The sequence below is a fragment of the Antedon bifida genome, chromosome 3 (genome assembly GCF_963402885.1).
Source record: "Antedon bifida chromosome 3, ecAntBifi1.1, whole genome shotgun sequence".
NCBI classification, from domain to species: Eukaryota; Metazoa; Echinodermata; class Crinoidea; order Comatulida; family Antedonidae; genus Antedon; species Antedon bifida.
This window is the reverse complement of record NC_136228.1, coordinates 30,375,977-30,399,838: the sequence shown is the minus strand read 5'-3', so window position 1 is coordinate 30,399,838 and position 23,862 is coordinate 30,375,977. Positions and strand designations below refer to the sequence as shown.

General features: G+C 31.7%; 1 protein-coding gene across 2 annotated transcripts in view; it reads right to left on the bottom strand.

Annotated features, from left to right (window-relative positions):
- The window catches only part of LOC144837342 (putative JmjC domain-containing histone demethylation protein 2C), a 118,331-nt gene that overhangs the window by 67,674 nt on the left and 26,795 nt on the right, over positions 1-23,862 (bottom strand). For both annotated transcript variants that reach the window (XM_078692401.1, XM_078692402.1), the window contains exons 2-3: positions 5,428-5,586; positions 2,943-3,059 (exon numbers count right to left, since the gene is read on the bottom strand). In XM_078692401.1, coding sequence (XP_078548527.1) covers positions 2,943-3,059; positions 5,428-5,586 — 276 coding nt within the window. The remainder of the gene's footprint in view (positions 1-2,942; positions 3,060-5,427; positions 5,587-23,862) is intronic.

The following is a 23,862-nucleotide window of genomic DNA, read 5'->3' as shown; positions in this document are numbered from 1 at the left end:
CAGTACTACTGAACAGATCACAAAGGACATTCACCCAGCCCTCCAAAACCACAAAATTAGGACAGGCAAAAGTCTGCAGTCCTGTGGTTCAGATTATGCACATAAATGAAGGGTTAGGTAATGCATGAACACTATGACTCCATTGACAAAACAAATGTCTGATTTTAAGCGAGCCAGCCATTTACTTTATTTTCAACTCCATTTACGTCTTTTTAAGTCTGTCCTTGAACCTGTCTGTTAGTCAAGATATGTTATCGTTTTTTACATCTCTTTGTTGGTTAAATGAAATCAGTTTTGTTGAGAACTGAATTGGTCTGAGACAGTAGACTTCTTGCAAAAGCAATAACATAAATTCATCTCTTTTGATACATTGCAAAATCGATAACAAAATAAAAGAGATACAATAAGCATTAATTTATCTGCATGGCAACCATGGTTAATCAATCCAACCAATAGAATGAAGATCAGTTGATGATATAGCAAGGTCACAGTCTTACAATTACTGTACTACTATCAAATTTTATGCGACAAAAAAAATGTGATGTGCCCATATATGGACATGATGATGTCATATCACTACCATATTTGGGCATATCACTACCATATTTGGGCACATCACACTTTTTTTGTCAAATTAGTTGATAGTGTAGAGCTTTAACGAATTTTTAAATACAGTAGGTTGGTTCATTAACGATGACCTAGGTCAATGTACACAGGTGGCTTTAAGTACGCTCCTCAGGTGTTCTGTTGATGAAGTTGATTGAAGATACTCAAACAAGTCAAGTATTCAATAAACAAGATAGATGAACTGAAATACTTAGAAAACACCCATTAAAACTACAGCATAACTAAAGCTTAAAAGCATTGCTCTCAACTTCACATCTAGGAAAAAATATATAAACAGTGTAACCGTCTTCCTCTGATTTTCAAGCAGGCTCTATATCTTGTTGGCCTTATTATGAACTATGTGACAAAAAGCATGACACAGTTGAAAATCGTTTTGTAGTTTATTTTAAATAACTCCCTTCTCTGTACTTAACTTTTCCCTGGAAGAGTGCTTTAATTTCATCCTCTGGGATGTCATTTTACGAAGTAGTTAAGAAAAAGGGGTGTAATTAGCAGGGGTTGATAGGTAATCTCTTTTCACACTACTCAATAATGCCAACTCATAAACATTCCCTAGTAGTAGGAATGTAGATTGAATGAGTAGTAGAAGTACCAGATTATATAAAGCAAAATTAAATATGTGCATTTTAAAGGTGCAGTTATGAAGGTAAACAAAAACAAAAAGTTTACAATTCAAAGTCTAAAGTGTCACTTGAGGCAACAGGAACCAACACTACAAACATGTCTATGTTTACATTACTCTACTACACTATGTACATATTAAACTTGCTTGCTCATCCGACTCATTTTACCCACTTATAAAATATGCCATAGATTGTTTAACGAATCATCTCATTAAATTGCAATGCTATTTTATGTCTCTTGTTGCCTATCATATATTGATGCTATCTGTATTAAGATTAATGACATTATGCTATAAACAGAGATCTATCTGGAACAGATCCATCAAATGCAGCTATACTGCCGACAAATGTTCTTTCAACACATACGCTGATGGAATAACATTTTAAAACTTTTTTTTTCTATTAATTCATTATGTTCCATCTGTATCACCGTATGTAATAACCCCTTTACTATCATGGTTTGTTTTCCAATTGTTATTTATAAATGCATTTAAATACATCTTTATTTTTTATTATTTTTATTTAAGATGAAATATCACTCTCGTCCAATCCAAGTATGACATTTTGAAATCTAGATATTATATTATAAAATCTTAGATTTAAAGTTAACTTTCGTAATTCTTTGTTTTAATAACTACATTATATGAACTGCAATTAAATGTGTTTAAAATATAATTTCATATCCGATTTTTTTATGTGGTCACATTTTTTAAAGTGTAGCAAAAGACAAATTTTTGTAACAATAAAAACAAAACCAAGCTTTTAATAGAAAAGAATTCAAATTGTTTAGATAGAATAGAAAGCATATATTTTCCACAATAGTATTTCTCCTGTAAGTGCACCTTATAAATCAACTGTTCCATAAAAACTTGCCATCAATATAAATTACACGTCTTCCTGTCTGATTAATCCTAAAGCCTTACTGTTGACCACTATAGGAAATAAATTAATTCACATCAAACTCCAAGGTTTTACATGTCTTTCAACCCATTGTGTTGACGCTAAATTGTCTAAATCAATTCTAATTAGTCTTTCCCAGTGCAAATTATTTCAGATTTATGCATCACTATCAGTATTTCTGTTAGGAATTCTTTTTGTTTACGAACTTGATGTATTAGGCTATTTCTATTGCATTAAATGTGGAAGTATTTAAACAATAAATTTCCTAACACCTATCATTTAAAATGGAAGTTCCATGATTACTCAAACTGTGAACTTATCAGTGATTGTGTCTATTCATTAGCCAGGGTGTCAAAAGAGAGATTTAAATTTGTAACAAGCTAGGACCTTCTTAGGCACATTATGTTTATCATGGTCTGGACCTAGAATCCAACATCCAATGTCACTGTATGCGCACAGTGAATTAAAATGTTATTTACTAACTAGGGCCTAAGTCGTACTGAATCTATAATCAACGATCGCGATTATGTTTTTTTGGCTGCCATTAACATCACTACAATGAAGAGTATTTGACGCTGGTTAATCTAGACGATACTACTTGCATTACGAAATCTTAATGACTGATTTAACAGCTGACCAGTGCTCATTTTTTCGACTAGTCCAGACCGGGTCCAGACACAAAAATATGTACAAAGCGTAAGCTGTGGTTTCGTAATTCTATACCTATTGCGAGTACTACAGTACATTTTGCGATAAAAAAAAAATATTGACTGGTAAAAAAGAATGACATACCTCATATGGTAGTATCTGCGGAGCAGTTGGAAAAGCACGGGTTCGATCATGAAAGAACTCAATAGGATTAAAATCTGATGACTCGACTCCAAGTTTGTCTTCAATTACTTCAAAATTCTGTCAAAGAAAAAATGTTATCATACAAATACCGTTACCGTACATCCATTATTTTATTATATAATTTAATTAATCTTCTATATACATTACACTTAATAAATAATAATCAAAATTAATGATTGAATAATATAGCTCTGAAATTATTTTACTAAAATTCTCTGTTTGAGCTGTTATTGTCAGTCGTTAAAACTCATGCTAATTACTTTGATGACCTAGAAACCCCTAACGAAGACCAATTAACTACAATCTCGTCATGTGTAGTATCACAGTGTTATTGATTATTGCACACGCATCAGATTTGGTAGTAAAAGGTTGTGGATTTATCGCATATTTCCTATGTCTCTATTGGGTCAGGGGGGAATTTGTTTTAAAAACAATGTCTAGGCTGTCCCCTATTTTGTGTCAAACAGCAATAGCCAAGGTTTATCGAATAGAATTAAGCTATGTTTACACTATCAAACTATTTTGACAAAAAACGTGTGATGTACCCAAATATGGTAGTGATATGACATCATCGTGTCCATATATGGGCACATCACATTTTTAGACAGAGCTTTAGACTAAATACACAGGAGTTGTTAGAAGCTATATATATGATAATTATGCATGGGCGTTGCCGCCCACCTGAGGCCAAGGCTCATGGGCGATACCACTGTCTTGGAGGGGAGTTCATGAATACATTTTTACTTTTCGGTTATGTTCTCCCCTTGAAGGGGAAAAGGCCTGTCAGTTCATCCAGGTAAGCTAGTCACGTATTAGACTAATTAACTGTGAATAATGACCTGGCTATATTAAGAATCAGGATGGGCATATACACAGCAAGCAATTGGCAAGATAGAGACTTCTGTATTTCATTTAAATTGGCATCATTTGTCATTGTTGAATGAAATTAAATCTACTCTACAGAAATTTATTTATTCAAATGTAAATTTCAATAGTAGCAGTCAGCAGACATTTTGTCCAGATTATCATAACATAAACACTAACAGAAGCCACTTAACAAACATTCCTAAGTGTTGACGATATCCATGGTAACAGTGCCATTAGTGGTTAGATGGATAGGTGAATAAAATCAATTGACAATATGACAGAAAGAGGATTTATGCTAATGGTTAACAGTAGCCGCTGTTCTTTCTTCGAACGAAGGCTATGACTACGAATATACCTGGAACATGCTGCTAGCGCCAGAGAACCGGTACAGCCTTGAAATATTGTCGGCCATCCACAAAACCGAATGCCGAGCACAGGATAATAATTCATATTTTTACTCAAAAGTAGCAAGAAGATTTGCATAGAATTCTTATAACAAAAATGTTGTTTATATCTGAAAGGTCAATACACAAGGATCAGTCAAGCTTCAAAAGTGGAGTTGTGGCTTGGTGGTTATGATGCTTGGCTACCACTCCAATGGTCCTGGGTTCAAGTCCCGTCACATTTTTTCTAAGGACAAAATTACAACTCCACTCCCAAAGTCTTGTAATAAGACTTTGTTTATGTAGAGCATCTTGTGTATATGTGTGTCAGTAATTGCTGGATGGATCACCCTCATTAAATATGGTCAAAAAAAAAAGGTACACCAATTCCAGACAAACAATCGGTATAGTACAGATAATCTCCAACCTATGCCTATCACATGCTAGTCCGATTCCAATATCATTACACCATTACTCTCCGGTCTATACATCACCCAACGCAGTATTCCCAGATGGTCTCCCATCCAAGAACGCAACCGGGCCTAATGTTGCTTAACATCGGTGATCTGACAAAAACCAGTGCTTCAACACAGTATGCCCGTATATTGCAGATACAGTAAAATAATTTTTTTTTCTGATTTATGAGCAGATACTAACAGTAAAAGCATCTGTGATGATATCATCCATCATATTCATAGCAATCAAAAACGGATTGCAACATACAATCATACGTGTAAGTCACAAAGTGCATGATATTTAAATTTGCAGATGTTTTATTGAAACCAATTCATTTGAACTACCGTTTTAATGGCAACAAAATTGAAAATTTTAAATGATAATTTATTTATTAATTCATTTATTTTCAAAATATTTTATTAGTACCTTCCTTCACAAACAAAGTCAAAACAAGATTTAGGGAGCCTGAGGTGGGAAGGAAGTTGGTACCCTTTAAGGTACAAAGAGATTTTATGGTAATTCGTTACAAATCTTGCTACAAATTAAAATTGTTATCCAATATCGTTCAGGTTTCATGAAAATATACTTAGATACAAGAATGTTCGGGTTCTCTGGTGCCAGCAGCATGTTCCGGGTGTTACACATTTTTGTTACATTACCTACTACTCAGCACTCATTTTCGGTCGATTTGTCATCGTACTTGAAAATGAAAAACTTACCAATGCAGGCCAAAGTATACTAGTAGCTCTGGGTGAATATGGATCACTTCGTTTGCACCAAACAATTGTTTTTTCCACCAGAAACACTAGATTGTTTTCATCATGAACTTTGACCCAGTCACGTTTTTCCCAGTCTTGCCCATCAAATTCTACATAAACCTGTAAAACATAGAAAATGAAGTATTTAGAAATAGAAATTGTAAGAAAGTGTAATCATACTTCTTTTTGTGTATCCGAGTGCAAATGTCATGTAAGGCCAGTTGAAAACTGGGTCAGTACGGGTCAGTTTATACCCACAGGTGAAAAATGGAGTATGCCTACTCAATTTACTTGGGGGTGAAAGGCTTACACAATCATACCCTAGGCTTACAGCCATCAGTTAGGTACTTGTACGTACCATAAATATATGACCAAAAGGGCAGAAATATGTGGAAACAATTAATAAAACGGCCTACTCAATTATTTTGGCAGATCAAGATATATTGTATTGCTTTCTGTACAAAGAGGATAAGACACAATAGCAGTGAAGTGTTTCCAATTGATTTCCTGTCTGTTTGCAATATGCAGATAAAATATGAATGAATTACAATATTTTTTATAGTGAATGACCTTTGCCAAAGTTCTACACATGCTGTTATATGAATACATAAACATTTGCTTTTTAAAAAAACAATACAATAAAAAAACTGCTGGTTAAAAATAATAAAATGCATAAAAGGGTCAATGACATACGATCCTATTTATAGTGAATGATTTTGCCATATTATGTTTGTGAACATACTTTATTTTTATTTTTTTCCAATCAGGAAAATTGAATATAGTAACCTATTAGCTGCAAAAAAATAATGATTTTGGCAAGGTACATTATAACAACAATTATTTTGTTAATTAATATTACACTAATTCTTTACTAATACATTAACAATATGGTCACTTATAAGTAAGCAGTACACTGACATTTTACACACACACAAACACAGTTTTAATATGCCAAGCATGTAAACTACACATTTTTCAATGCTATCCCTTTTAACACTCAACGTCTAAAATAAGTAAAATGAAAGATCACTACAAACATGCAAGCCTGTACCACCCAAGGGGTTAGCTTATGTGAGCACAATACATAAAGCTAATGCTACATGAATCATTTATCGTTAATGCAAAAACTATTTAAAATGCAGACGACATGCAAAACATCGTTCACCATTAGCAATGAAAATAACCAGTTTGTTTGTCAGGCCAACCATTTCAATGATCAATTATAAAACCTATCAAGATCTATAATTAAACAAGCCTAATTTATTCGGAAATAAAATGAGATAATTTTTTTTTAATAATTGTGTATTCAACGTTGGATATTGAGAAGAATAACAAATTTATAAATATTTTAATTTAATTTATAAATTTGTGGGTTTAGAAAAACTCGAAACCGTCAAGTTAATTAATTATTTTTTTAACAGTTAAGAAGAAATCTGTGAGAATGAGAAAAAGACGCATTTAACATTCGAACTCGGAATCTTCGGCTCGATATACAGACATCCTACGACAGCTCTAGTCAACACTAGAGTACACATGATAGGGTTTTGACTTGAATACTGACTGCTTAAACACCATTGGTGGGTATGATGGAACAGTACTAGTTTTCACATGTATGCCCAACAGATTAATCTAATTTAAATATAGATAATTTTATAGATTTATAGTCAAGTTTAACATGCTTCTTAATTTTTAACTCATTTGGATACGCCGATGGAACAAAAAAAATATTTAGACGTTTTCTACATTCATTTTCTATAGACATAAGAGATACAATGTAAATCATATTCCGCCACGATTATTAAGTAGAACATCCTGCAGATTTATACAAAGACATTTTTTAATTAGATTTTTACTTAAGGTCTAATATCCTTTTAGTTTATTCTTTACTCCATGGTTTAATCTAAAGACTTGATATTAATTTCCTATATTTAATGCTATATTGACACATGCTCCAGTCAGCAACCTTTGACCTTTCAAACAACCCTTTGGCTAGTTGTAAACTACAGAGTGATCAATAATATCCCCCTTAATCAAGACAATGTGACACGCATTAAAAACAATGAAAAACAAGTTAAATTGGGGACAGAGCCTGGAGGGCAATCAATCAACAGGCAAGCCCATATCAAGAGGCCTGTTTATGACATCATGCCAGGGTCACATGACCTTGCTGCTTAATACACTTCCATGTTTAGTTTGCCAGAAACTGTTAACCAACTGCTGGCAGCTCAACAGCTTTTGTTGCGTTGCAATGATGCTCCAGCAATAATAATTGGATACTAAATAAAAATAACCCGAAACCTAATCATCAGTCCAGGAGCAGGCCATGAACATTACGGTGCAGATTGACATATCATGATGTACAACCGTTGTTGTTTTCATTAACACTACAGTTAAAACTGGGACACTAAAAATAAAAGAGAAACAACCTTTTTAGCAATTGTCAATGGTAAGATTAAGAAAATAAACTATCTTCACAAGAGGTATTTAATACACAATGAAAGAAAGAAGGTTAACTCACTATGGGGCTAGGCGACAAATATTACACATAAATGCCAAACCATTGTTGATTTAAATTAAAATCAAAATATGAAAGGTTCCTAAAAACACTGAGTTTGTGCTGGGTGAACTTGGGTGGGATCAACCAATAAAATAAGATTCATTTTTAACTTTACAAAATTCTTCCACCATACTACAGTACACGTCAATATGATCGACACCCATTTCCAACAGAAATAAGAACATTTCCAGGCTGCACCCACAAAAAACAAGAACATTGGTAGTCTGGGTGAACATTGAAGTGTTTAACGTGGCCTTGAATAGCAGAAGCCACTAGAGCTCATCCATACTGCCTACTGATAAGCTCTAAACTCATGGGAATTACTTTCAATTTGATGGCTCCTGATAGCCTTGCAGTTCATCATATCTTTTGATGAAGATTGAAAGCACATGTTTTGCAAGATTTTGGTAGCTTCCTTTCAAATCTTTTACTACACTAGGGCGAAAAAACAAAAAAAAACATTTTTGTTTTAGCAACAGGACAACTACTTAAATTTAATTACATCTTAACTTCCCGCATTTTCTACCAAGACCACACCATAAAACATTTCCTACAGCACTCAACGCTGCTGCGAAAAAATAAATAACCGGTTAATATTATGCATGAATAAATTATCCTCAATTTTTTGACATCAGAGATGGGACAAATTGAAAATAACCAGTTAAATAGCAGCCCGAAAATAATGGTTAAAAAACAATGCAATTTATTATTTGGGTAATGTTTTTCTCCTCGCTCGTTTTTTTTTAAAGCAAATTTAGCAGAAATGCAGTCAATATAAACATTATATTTTTTAATCTATTTTCAAATGATAAATAGTGCTACGCAACAGAAACAGACTCATCAATGATGCAAAACCCTGTGGGATGTGGAGCTGATTCTTATTAAAATATGCACAAATTTGATTGAATAAAATAATTAATTTATAAAGCAGTTTTAACAAGATATGGATATAATATTTTCCAATTAACAACTCCTTATGCTATTAAATTTACAAAATATGGCAATGTTGCAAATAGCAAACTAGTGACTGTATTGGAAGGAGACATCTCATCAACAACAAAAGGCAATGTAAATGTCAAATACTCCTATGCAATCAGTCTATGACGCCAAATGTCTACACAGGGGACGCGGCTCAAGGGAAGGCAAAACACGACTAAGTAATGATAATAATAATCAACACTTATGATGAAATCAAACTGTGAATTATTAGTATAAAATATTGCTTGTTTGGTAAAATTTATATTTTAGATAATACAAGGATATTGGGAGGGGGTTGGGAAGAAATCAATAACAGAATTATAAATAATCACTATAGTATTTGCTTATAAAATGCATAAGCAAGCTATTTTTTTACAAATAATTAATGTGTAGGTAAAAACTTTTAAAAAGCATCAGTATTAAAGTTCAACCGATAATTAAAATCGATATTTGTGTGGGCATTTTAATGGTTGAATATAATATATTATTCGATATTAATATTATTTATTCATAAGGCGGCACTATATTACAATTTGGAGTTCAAATGAACGATCATCATAACCAACCTTGTACTATAACATACTACCTAGTGATTATTTGCACTTTGCGGATAATTAATCAACAGTACCGTACAGTTCATCAACGTTCTAATTGTCACTGATTAAAAGTGCAAATTACATTAACCTGTACCATTAAGGGCAACCACATTTGCCACAATCAAGTGTTGACAAGAGGTAGCCGGCACTTTTCAACTGTCCCCTACCAGCACAAACACAGTCATTAATATTACTAGCATTTATTAGTAGACCAGAAAATACAATATGTATACAGGTAGATCTATTGAAATAGAACATATGTGCAGGAAAACAACATTTACTTCTTATTCTGACGGTACAATACAGTTTTTTATCTTGATTGTGTATCGATCGGAAATTTAACTTGGCTAGATACAGAAGAAAAACTTATGATCCACACTTGACGTATAAACATTTACTAACTAATTACTCACTTGACTCTAGTATTATCCTTCATCCGAGTTACGCTGTGTATTCACAGAAATAGTTATACATTATTAGTATCATTATTTAACAGTAGGAACATATGGTTGATAAACATACATCAATTCACCTTCTGTTTGGCACTCAAGAGTCAGTGTGGTAAGCCAAGTATTGAAGACAATATTGTTCTTCTTAATGAAAGAGCTAAAAATATCCTTTCCTTCGTAGAAGTGATAGATACAGTTACTGTAGGCAGGCATAAACACATAAAAAAGTCCTTGATAAGGTTGCAGACGCTGTAATCAATTATATAACTTTGATTAATAAGTTTCCAATTAAGTGCTGCAGATAGATGATTATGTAATTGAAAGCATGGTTTGCCAAGGTATGCTTGTTCACTATGCTATATTCAACAGAGCATCAGCAAGCAGTTATTATTGACTGTGTGTGATAATAAAGCCAGCTAGCTAGGTGGCTGCCGGAACTACTTTCACAGTGTCAGTGACCTTATCGTATTGTTTACTGGTGTAGAATTCTAATGATTTTGTGCATTCCTATAAAGTTGCAGTATTTTGGAAGTTTATTAGGAGCCAGACTATGTATAACCATTGCCTTATATTAACCTTTTTTTTTGCTCGTTGATATATCTATACAATTATTAATCTGTAAAACAGATTTTTACACTTGAGTTTTACAACTTTGTTATATTTGCGGTATATATCAACCACACACTTCAAAGTACTAGGATATAAAGTAAATATTAATGAACAATGGAAGTTTTGCCTTTTATATATTTTATTGTGGTTAGTTAAGATAAATATCATTCAATGCACAATCTTGACATCAATATATAAAATACTCAGATTTTTATCACTCGCTACTTAAATTTTCACACAATAGCTTTGTAATTTTTCTCAAATGACTAACCCTAATTGCACTGAAATGAGGGCAAGATATATACTTTTACTTATTAAAATATATGGAGCCAAAGAAATGTGTATTAAACAATGGCTTTTATGTAATTCATAGCTTGAAGTACTATGACCACAGTTCTAGTTGACCAGTTTGGGGCAGTTGACTTACTCACCCCTGAATGGGGATGCTATCACAAAGTGTTTAGGTTTAGTGAAATACAGCTAGCCTACTTAACTATAGATCTAGTGGTAGAACTGTAACATAGCCATAACATCGGCAAGGGTTCGAGGCTCACACGCTCCATGGTTCTGGTGGTAACAAGTCTTCTTGGATAAGGACTATAATAAACTGTAGGTCCAATGTACACAAAACACTTGTGTGCACTTTAAAGAACCTAGGTAGTGCATCTTTCGAGACGAGTATGTACGTTACCCCGGTATACCAGCTCACACATCCACCGTCGTGGAACATTCCATTTGAATTAAACAAAGACATTTTATCCAAACTTCATTAGATTATATCTTGTTAATACAAGATGCATAAGGCATTTATACAATAATATTACAGATTGTGTTAGCAGGAAGAAATAGGCAGTATGGTTGATGAGAAGCATGTAATCAGGCAGGTCATGTCACATTTCATATCTACCTGATTAGGTTGACATTTATGAAGGCCTAGGCACATCTGCCTGCTTGTCTCAAATTATCCTCCAGAGTGATGTTATAGCTACAGGCATCTGACTGCAGCAATTCCAATAAATCACATGCGAGGGATCAGCTTCAAAGTTGCATAACATTGATTATTACATATTTTCATTTTATATCAAATTTATTTTAAGCGGAATGGAATTCAAAATGGATAAGTTGACAATTAGATGCTGCTGAAAGTTCTTAGCCATGTTTAAAAAGTCATCAACAGATGTAATACTGATTCTTTTTATATAGTAACTCAGAATATCTTATTGCTTAGAAAGAATAAAGTTATTGAAAAAAAGGGAGTTTCTTTTTTTTTCTAAAGGTCTTTCAAGATTAGCAAATAGTCCAGTAAAAAATTCTCCAAAAGATCTTCATTATATTATTTCTACAATGTGGTTGGTTTCGGGTCAATAAAACTATAGTAAAAAGTAGTTCATTTTTTCTGCCACAATCAGGTTGTTTGCCCTTCAAGGTCGACCTGTGCCTTTGTACAAGACCACCTAACCGCTAAGTTTAAAATAACTCCCTTTACTTGTTCCATTTAAAGAGCACAACCTTTTAACAATCAAAAATGGTAATCTACCTTGAACCAATCATCTATTCACATTCAGCTGATGGTTATCATGCTAGAAATGTTGTTGACTTCTATAAACTTACACAAACAATTATAATGGTGAAGGAATTTATTTTTTAAATCCTTATAAATCTATGATCCTTCCCATTTCAATAAAGAACAAAAACACCTACTTATTACACTAAAAGGTAGCTTCATTGTAAATGCTGAATTGTTTCCCTGAAACACAACAATTAAGGATATATTGAAAGCCTTTCAAATAGATACACAAACTTCCAACCTATATTAAGCTTTTGCAAAAAGAAAGCTTTTGTAATAATACGTAGCCTTTACTAAACAACAAAGAACAGCAGCTCTGTAGGGAAGCTGTTTTTATTGCAAATAAACCTTATTTCCCCTCCAGTAGTGAATTTCTGGCAAGCAAAAACAGGTGAGTTGGATGAAATCTCCACTACAGATGAATGATTAGCATTACTAGTCAAATCAACATCTGTAAACTATTACAAACATTACTAACAAGTTCTACTATATAAATTAAATAATCACTCAATCTATCTCTACACCTCTATTAATCAAAAAGAGAAAAAATAAAATTGTTTGTTTAATGGACATCTCCACACTGAAGAAACGTTCACTCTTTTCATCCATTTCGTCTGCACTGACAAAGGAATAACTCCAGAAACCACATCAAAAATCATTTGGATTCTCTTTATTTACACCCGGCCACAGGCAACTCCATTTTCCAACCCCTAGAAAAAGCTTATTAACTAGACATTACTTCCAAACATACATGCTACATTTCAAGGAATTCATACAATAATAAGTAGAAAACAAAATGATGTACAGATTAAGAGCTAGATTAATACCGTTAGAAAGCCAATAATTTAACCGAATTACCAATGGCTTTTCAATTATTTGCGACTGTTATGCTATGCCTCAAAGGCTCAATAACCTACAAATATTTTGCAGAATTACTTGATAATGTATTACGAATGGCTTGCCTGGATAACGACATTTCAAAGAGATTTCAATACATGAGTAGAGCGTGCAATAAAGTAATTGCATTCGTGTCTCAATTTTTTGCAGTATGTATAAGTTTCATCAACAATGTTTCCATTTTCTATTTGTCCTGGCACTGCAGTATGTTTGGCTTTGGCTTAGGGTTTTTGCTGAGAAAAATGAATATGGTTAAACGGATATTTGAACGCCATTTAACCACTTTTCAACTTTTAAGTGCAATGCAAAATAAATGTTATTTGCTTGACCACTGTTGACTATGCATCAAATTAAACAAGTGACTCTCTTGTCCTAAATTCATTCAAGGTCATAGCTGTTCACACTCACTAGATGTTGTTAACTCCAATATAAATCTAGATAGGTTTCAGGAACATGTAGGCTTAATTCTAACTTAAAATTTAACGTTAGATAAGCAATGACAATACACTTCCACCAGATTATAACATGGGATTTATATATATATTTCAAACAAATGTGTCATATTACTACCATATTTGGTCATATCACTACCATACTTGGGCTCATCATACTTTTTTTTTGTCAAACTAGTTTGACAATGTAGACATACCTTTACTCTGATAGAGAAAAGAGCATGTGATCTAGCTAATGAAGTTAATAAAAGAAAAAACCAACACCTGGGAATTTCTATCAATGAGACCTAGAAATGAAGTCAAGGATGATGTGTGGTGAACTTGGCTAGAAGGAAAACAACACATTCCATTGTATTAAATAATCCTTCAATCATATTCACATTAGTACAATATGACCTCATTTAAATTTCAAATAATAGATAAAAGCAGGACAGGATGATGAAGAAAGACATTAAAAGCAGATCCTGATTATAATTTATATTGCTTACATCATCTGCTGATACTACTGTATATAGATATAAATCAAAGAGCTGCATAGGCAGGGAAGATACAGTAGAAAAAATAAAAATCAAACATGTTAAAACTGCCTCAATATAAATTTATTAACAAGCCCATCATCAGGTGGAGAGAATTGTAACAAAAGATAACATATATCAGTCACAAAATTACTTAATAAAACAAATGTATATAGTTCAGTATGTTAATTACTTGTCTACAGTACGTTACTATCAAGTTTCCTAAATCATGAATGATCAATTATTAATGTTCGAAATATAGGACAAGAGATCAAATTATTAATAATGAAAATGTTTAAATGTTAGAAATGTCACATTTTAAAAATTAAATTATGAATGTTTAATAACCTTAACCTTTTTGTTTTTATGATTATTGCGGTAATTTTCCTTTGAAATTAAATATCAACCGAAATTAACGTATTGGAGATCTGTAAAAATGCTATTTAAAATGATAATCTTCCTTGATGTAGAATGAGATAATTTCCATATTAAAGTTAATCTTGAAATTGAAGAGCATTTGTGAACAAGGACATAGATTATCATGTTTACAAGCAAAAATAAAATGCTTAACATTTCATTTAAAGGCTTTGGATTTGGAATCTTTATTATAACCGTTTTATCTTCTTAAAACATGCGGCCGAATAACCATGTCAATAACGCAAAGGAACCTGCGTTGGTTTGTTTTAAATTGTTTTTGTGATTTTACTGTGATTAAGATTTGTGTACTAGGCCCTCTGGGAGAACAGAAGAGGTTACACTATAAGAATAAATAAATAAAAATAAACCTTCTAATTTTGTCAAAGTATTTAGAAAATGTTTTAACACTGATTTTTCCAAAAACAAGCTACAGTACAAGAAACAAAACAAGTACATCTCTAAAACATTAATTATCATATATTAATTGCGATACATTTAATACAAACGGCATCCCATATCTTCTGTCATCAGTATCTCATAATTATTATCATATGCGCAAGTTGTCAAATTGTGTTTAGATTAAAACGGAATATACTCGTTCGCTCAAAACCTGTATGAATTATGACTTGAGTCATCATCGAGCAACAGGAATTTCTAGTACCGTTATTATTTGCTCAATTTCCACGATCCAATTGGCGTTGGTCTTATCTCTATAATTCAAGCACCGGGCTCTGTTTCAAGTGTTACTGCCATTGGACACATTTCCTTCCCTTACTTGGGCCTACTTTTGTTTTTCATTCATCGCAGTGAATGATTCATCCATACTCTGCTGTAAAATGAAAGTAGATGGATATGATATGAGTGTATCAGCATTTAGATCGGAAGAAAGTTAACAGGCTTTCTTTCTTGTTTATTGACGGTTGATATTCACCAAAAAAAAAATTGTAATCTGTCATAGAAAAAAATCGGTTAAAACCTAATTTTCTTGAACTAAATAGATTTAAGCAGAGGACAATTGGGGTACCATACAATACATGATGACTAAAAGTAAAGGCTCAAGTGCTGGTCCCTTGCCGCCGAAGTCTGAATTTGAAAGAAGGCAACAGACTGAGCCATTTTAAATGCGGACTTTGTCTTTACCAAGCTTCACTTAAGCTAGACTTGATATCAATATAATAATCTGGTAGACTAAAATAAGTTCTTTTGTGATAAACAGGCTAGGCCACTTAAAATTCTGTACCCCGAAAAAACAATATTTAGAGTTATGATTTATAGTTACTCTCGTAAATTTACTAACTTTCAACTCAATAAATATTTGTGGGAATTCCCCAGAAATTTGTATATTTAACAAATAAAAATTTTATATTTTTATAAAGGGTTATTATTGATAATAATGTTAGCGTTTAGAAAACAAATAAAACTTGGCCTAAAGTCAGAGAATATTATATACTTCCCAGGATATTAGTAATGATGCAAATGCAATATACAAATTAAATAGGAACATGTTACGTAAGTAAAAACATTTATGGAACATGTAAAAATAATAATTACAAAATGTTGCAAGAAGCTTTAATGCAAAACAATGTTCAGAAGCAGACAAATGCTATGAACAAAAATACCAATACATTCTGGGTTGACCAACTAGCATAGGTGTTTAGCACCTGTTTGGTCTTTCCTTGCCTTTTGTTTATTTTGTCTTCTTAGTACTGTGTATGGCAGAAAATTGAATAAATAAATAAATAAAATTCTGAATCATATTAGGAAAATGACCATATTATTTTCAGTAAAGTTAATGCACTTTTTACATCAAGATAAATTGAAATTGAGAGCATGAAACAGTGTACCCTGTACTAAAGAATCTAAGCCCTTGGGTTAGACAGCGTAATTCGGCAGATGGATGAGAGAACTGTTCGTCATCTACGGTTAGGTTTCTTTATTCCTAGATCAAGCATTTTCAGTTCAATCAATAACTATGAAGATAGTTTATTTAGCATTACTGTATGTTAACTGTAGTAATAACTATTAAAAATAGAAATTCATTTATTGCCTGCCTTCAATAAGAGTTTTAAATCAGCATTTTATTTCAAACCATTTATTGTAATTCTTCTAATATGTTCATTGACAAGTTAAAATGTTAATGTTTCCTGGGAGCAGACAATACAAAACCATAGTAATTTCTTTTCTTTCTTTATTATGGTTTATTTGATTTAAATTTATACAGCTTTCAAATGTTCTATTAGCCATATGTTTGATGAAAAAGGAGTCGATGGATAAACTGAATATGAACCTTCTATATATTAATAATAATGCAGAAATAAACCACTACAGTATATGAGACCTTGTAATAAGAACATAACATATTAACAATCTATAAGGAAATTTAATAAAAGTTAAAAGACAATAGCATAGATATTAATCGAGCCAAATTATGGTTTTTATATTTTCAAGTGGCGATGATCTAAGTGATACAATGTTAGAAATGGATACAACAGTAATATAAATTCCACCAGGGAGATTAAAATGTTTACCAAATAAAACTATAGATGGCAGCAAACATATTTTTAATAACTGGTTTTAAAAACATTTGCTTTGTTTGCTTTGGTTTTAGGGATTATCTAAGAAGTTTGTGTTCAAATTTTATTGTAATCTTCAAAGCAAAATTCACTTTTTTTTGTAAATCTAAATAAAATGTTGATGCGATAAGAAATTGTTTTCTTTATATCGTTTTAATTATCTTAAAACTTAAATTTTTTTTATCAATTTTGCTTACAATGAGAAGGATTGTAATAAATTAGGACATACATCCTTCAAATCAATTTAATTTGTCTAAGGTATGCCTAGTAATAATAACTAGATTTTAACTCGTCACTTTGACGAGTTAGTTTTTCACAAGACGCCATGTGCACATTTTCTACGTTAGAAAATGCACATAATATGTTGTTGGTGCTGAATTCTGTCCATTTTGTGTAATATAGTATATTCAGTACACACAGTATAGAGTAGTATAGCATAGGTGAAATTATGGGACCCACCTTTTATTCTAAATCATGTTGAAATTATTGTACTGCAGTAAGATTTTTTTACTCCAATAATGTAATGTATGATTTTATTTGTTCATATGTTGTTTTTGTTTATTGCAATAAATATATGCCAAATAACCCCTAAATATAATATAATAACCTAAAGCGTAAACAGAATGTTATTGCAATTACTGCAGTAGAACAATTCTGAAATGTTGCCTTAATTAAATGTGAAGACAAATAGAAAAGTTCCATTTTAAAATGATAAATGTCTCCTGGATATCAAACGTGCACATTCTCACTCACTCACAGTATGGTGACGAGCCTTAAAACTTGACAAGAAGAATTACACAGCTATCTGAAATAAGTATATCCATTTTGCTGGATCCCTGAAGACAGATAAGACGGCAATCAATATAAAAACAGCAATTAAAATGGAAATCTAACATAAAATGCAAACCGTAACCTTGACTGATATTTCCAATATGCATCTATAATTTTTTATATAATAATAACCCATATTTTTAAAATACATCCCTGTCTATGAATAATATTTTACTCATTATTTTTTATAAGATATTGTTCGTTGATATAACGTACGTCTCAAGGACGAGAACAACTAGAACATGGTAATAATATGTTTATGACATTCTTAGTTTAGTAATAAAGTTAATGAAAAAACATTTTATTAAATCTTCAACTTGCAAGGTTGGTATTGCTAAAAGAAGTTTAATATGGATGTGATAAAAGATATATTTTTGAGAAAAGAAATGAAATAAGTGTTTACGTAAAATAAAATAAATAAAATACCGTATAAGAACAAGTATAGGCCCATGGGGTATGGGTATACAATTTTATTCAATCTTCAACATACAGTGTTGGTATCAACTAAGTTTTAATATGGATGTGATAACTTAAAACAGATATATTTTTGAGACAAGAAATGAATAAACAAATACCGTATAAGAACGAGTAGAGGTCCATGGGGTATGGGTATACAATTTTATTCAATCTTCAACATACAGTGTTGGTATCAACTAAGTTTTAATATGGATGTGATAACTTAACAGAATATAGGCCCATGGGGTATGGGTACGTAAACTTGCAAAAATGAGGGAGTGGTGTAGGATTATACTCATATTGAATTTAGTGTAAATTAGTGTGCTTAAGCATAAGAACACAAGATTAGAATTATGATTAGAGTCGGTACCACAGTGTATTATATTAACTGACAAGACAAAATAAATCTTGCTTGACCGTAGCAGCAAAGTACATTGGGTCAACCTTCTGACATCTTATTTACCACAACATGCATACCAGCATTTTTGGAAGCAGAAACAGTTTTGATTTTAAATAAAACTAGAAAAAAACGGTTTTGTTTACTGGTACTGTAGTTCAAGAACACGAAACAAAAATAGTATCTGAATAAACAAATTTAAACAGAATAATCTTTAAGTCGAAGAGACCTTTCCTTTTATCATTCCGCCTTGACCAATTTTCTAGATTTCTTTTCCCACCACATCAAAGTCTTCATATTTCCATGGCACTTTCCAGTTCATTGGTCTTCTGTGCAAGACACAAGAAGTGACAGAAGCTAGAGTCATCCTTTCCGTGCATGCACACATGTTTCCGTTGTGACTTCCCAGTGGGATTTACAATTTAAGAACATGAAAAAAATAAGAGTTGAGTCACAAAGAGTTTACCAATTTAATTTTCTTTTATTTAAATCTATTTTCCTTAAAGTTATTATTCCAATTTGCTGTGATATTGAGGATATAGTTTTAAAGGTTTATTTTTAATGTTAGTTTATTCAAACGCAACATCTGAATGGATAAAGGAAATAATGTTAAATGTCACATGAAAGAAATGTCAACAGTAATAACATTAATAAGACTGAAAGATATTGACACATGCCATCGTTGTTTTCATCAACCGACTCCCATGGAATGCTGGGATATCAACAGGACCAAACGACTAGCGTGCAGCCTTTATAACTGGATACGCGCTGTGATTATGAAGTTCGGTGTCAAGTTGCAAGGACATCAGGTGTAACGGATCAGGTGCAATTTTGTTCACGCTTGACTGAACACGGGGCTGTGAAACAATCAAGGCTATGACCATGATGAGCTGGCCCAATTGCATTAACTAGTTGGTACTGCTATGGAATTACAGCTGACACAATGAGAACAGTAACACAATTAAATTGATGCTTTTAATGAGCCTACTATGATTTTCAGTCAGTGTATGACATTTACAATTGTTTCACGTTCCATTTGTTGAATAGCTAAAGTCAATATTCCCATTAGGAGCTGAAACAAAGACTACAACTAATTCCACCATGTATCTGGTAATAATTAGTAGAATAGTAGTAGTAGGCCTAAGTATTAAAAAAAAGAAAATGCATAGTTACTAATGACTTACCACAAATCTAATCACTGTCTTCATACATGGAAATCAGTTTTAAGTCTTTCAAAGTGGACTTGTTTTTGTCGACGAAAAACAAATCCAAGAATTAGAGAAAGGGATATTAACCCCAAGATACAACTCCACTTATCGTCAACTCTTAATAGTTTTTTTTTTCAAATAGCAAACAACGATAAGCATGCTTAGTAAATTCTCTCAAAAAAATAGTCAATACTGCCTGGTACAACAGTCAATATAATATCAATATCATTAAACTTGAATAAAATAATTTAAATAAACAGGTGTAAATTGAACTAGATGATAACCAGCTTCATACAATATTCTATAACAAAATCAAGTCCATGCTTCCTACGGGCTTCCTATAGGATATCTACAGGATACCTATACGAATGTGTTATTCCATACGGGATATGGATAGTCATACTATTAATAATAATTTCATTGTTCCTTTATTCATGAAATTATTTACAAATTATATTTGCACAATAATGGATATCTAAACATATTTTTTTGGATCAGTGCAATAGGTCTTAAAAGTTAATATTCTGTATAAATGTGAAATTGAAAGATGATCCCTAAAATAAAATGTTATGCTCAATATTGACTGATAAAGTTACAGATTTTGTCTACTAAATACTCAATCAACATCCTTTTCATTTTAATAAACAATATAAAATGTGTTTTACAAAAAAAATATTTCTTTTATTTTATACTATAGTTTACTGTGTAAAACCAAATTACCATTAAAATATAAGTAAGAAAATATAAATGATATTTTGAATGTAAGAATATTGTATAGTGTACATACAACCAGACATGAATATCACATGAAACGTATAGCATAGTGTAAATAAATTTCTGAATAGGAAATTATTTATTATTATTTATTTAAACAGGATAATCAAGATGTACTGTACTAAATAAAATTTAAGGAGCGTTTCAAAAAGTGAACAAAATAGTCTTTTAGAAGCCGACAGGAAGACGGACCTCGTCAGATTGTCTACATTAAAGGGGCAGATAATCAGTCTTTCAAATATATGGTTTAGAATAGTACTCTGTTATAATAGATAGTAGGGTGATAGCTAATCAATATCAGTGACCTTGACCTTAAAAAATAATCTCACTATCTTAAATAAATCATAAACCACACCACAAGGTGTCATTCTAAGTAAACATGTTATTTGAATTACAAATAATAGTTTGAACCGTACGGATCTTTGCAAATATCATCATTATTAATTGTATAGTAAAGTATTACACAGTTAAATTATATATGTGAATATACTAAATGTAAAATTACTTAAATATATCTATGCCAACTATAACCCTGTGTACTAATAGAGTATTGCTACCGAACACGCCGATTATTTGGTATTGGGAAAGGAGAAAGTAAATATAAACGGCATTTTTTTCTGCTGCATTGCGCCAAATAAACCATTTATTTCCAAAATATAACTTTTTGACAGACCGCAGTTCTGCTGAATTTGTGCTATCAAATATTACCATTTAAGTTAGTGGTTGGTCGTTGACAAAAAATGTAAAAATAATAAAATTACCCAAAATGCAATACAAGCAGGCGGCCGTTAATCAAATAACTGTTATTTTGCATTGCAGCTAAAAGTTGTACATTGATTTAAATGCCGTTCTAACTGGGTGTTATAAACAGTTATTTTCACACGCTGTTATTTTTACACGCTGCTATTGAATTGAACTAGTTATTGAAAATTTGTATTGTTTCTGATGCCAATAAATTGGTTACACACAATTAATAGGTTTTTTTGCTGCTGCTGCAGAAAAGGCTGACCTATTTGAAGGGATGTGAAAATGACTACAAACCTGCAAATTGAAATACATAAAAAAGGTTTACGAAACTCTCACATGTACCAAACTCTCAAACATGACTGTCAAATTTCTATTCCTATCCCTAGATCTAACATTGTTCAAAACTATAAACGCACATAAAACCAACATTTTCATGTAACCATTAAATATGATGACTAACCAAAACACCTAAAATTTAATTTAATAATTCGTTAATATTATTTTCATATGACAAAATTAAGTTATGAAATACCTTAGTTAGGAATGAATGAATTAATGAATGAAATAATATAATACCATCTACCTTGACTTTGTACAGTATTTACACATTTTGCTGGTATTGAAGATTATAATCTGTTTATTTAGCTTTATAATAATAGCTATCATTCAATAGTACTTAAAACATCTTGAATAATTATTAATCAATTTGTTTCCTTTAAATTGTAAATTTATTTATTAATTCCCACTCTATTTTTATTTTAAAGTACAAATGAGAAAAAAATTTATTCAAAGTTTAAATACTATTTATCTTATCATCATATTATTTGTTATTCAAATTTATGCATACAATACAATAACATACTGGTTCAGCCTCGATGTTTACTTCCGTACAACACACATCTGTGCAATTTTTTCAGATGGTCCCTAATCAGCCATTCAGGCAAAGATTTTAGATTAGAAGCTAGTACAATAAGAAGTTTATTTATATAATACAAAGTGCCCTTGCTATTATAAAGAACTAATATGAATGCTATTAGCAAACACAAACTACCAACAGGTTGATAATAGAAGCATGTAGTGGCGTAGTAATTTGCATTTTATATTAAACTATTGTTGCACTCGTGCACTCGACGTAGTTATTAATCCATCGAAAGAACGAAGTGAAAAAAACATACTGTATTTCGGTTAAATAGTAAGAACCGAATGGAAACAGGTATAAAAAATGTAAATTTACCAACAAAAAATGAATGTACATGTGTAATAGAAATTTCAATTAATTAAGTATTAATTAAGTATATCAAAAGCCTTTTGAGCACAATGTTTTTGAGAACTAAGCATTATAATATAGTGCAAGTTGAAATCTTGCAATTATGCTGTACTGTGCTGTACTAGATATTCAAATGATGGATATATATTAGTGAACTGTATATCAAATGAGGTTTCACCTTGTGAGGTGTACCACTCTGTATTCTACTGAATATAAAAATATATACAATATCTTAAGCTCTGTCTAGACTTACTTACTTCTTACTTGTTTGCATAGCTATCCCCTTTATTGAGGGCATTTCGCCGTCATTGACATTATGTTGACATAGCACAACAAACTTAATGTGACAACAAAATGTGATGTGTCCGTATATGGACATGGTGATGTAATATCATATAATAACATATTTGGGCATATTGCTACCATATTTGGGCACATCACACATTTTTTCTTTTTTTTTTGATAATTTTATATTACATAATTATCCACCAGTATCTTTATCATCAAGGTAAGGACTGACAAGTTCACTTATTTACTAATTCAATCATAAAAATTAATTAGATTTAATAATTCATACGCATATCTTTGTACTTTGTACATAAAATGAACAAATTACTATTATTATATAGTATTTAATATTGTTTGATATTTTAGAAATCTGTGTGATAAATTTACTTTTTTAAAGAAGGCATTGCACAGTACATATGCACACCTTCTGGATGGTAGAGTTACAGCATCCTTGTAGCGTATACCTCATTAGCTAATGACCAAGTCTTAAGTACAGGTGAATAATAGGTTCATAGTACTGTTATGATTAATTTGCAGTAAATGCATTGCATTATATTTGATTAGAGTACAGTATCACTTCTGTATCAGTATTGTTGATTATAGTTTTGATAGAGTACACTAAATACATCTGACCTTACTAGGTCATGACTCCAAACTCATTACTCAGGTTAAAAGGGGGACATTTTTGTGAATACCTGACGGTTGTGAGGGGGACCTAAGCTTCACATACTCTAGGACCATTATTTTACAGGCGTTTCAGAATGACATCAGAATGGCATCTCAGAAAGGCATTCTTAGGCTTCAAAATCATGAGCTGA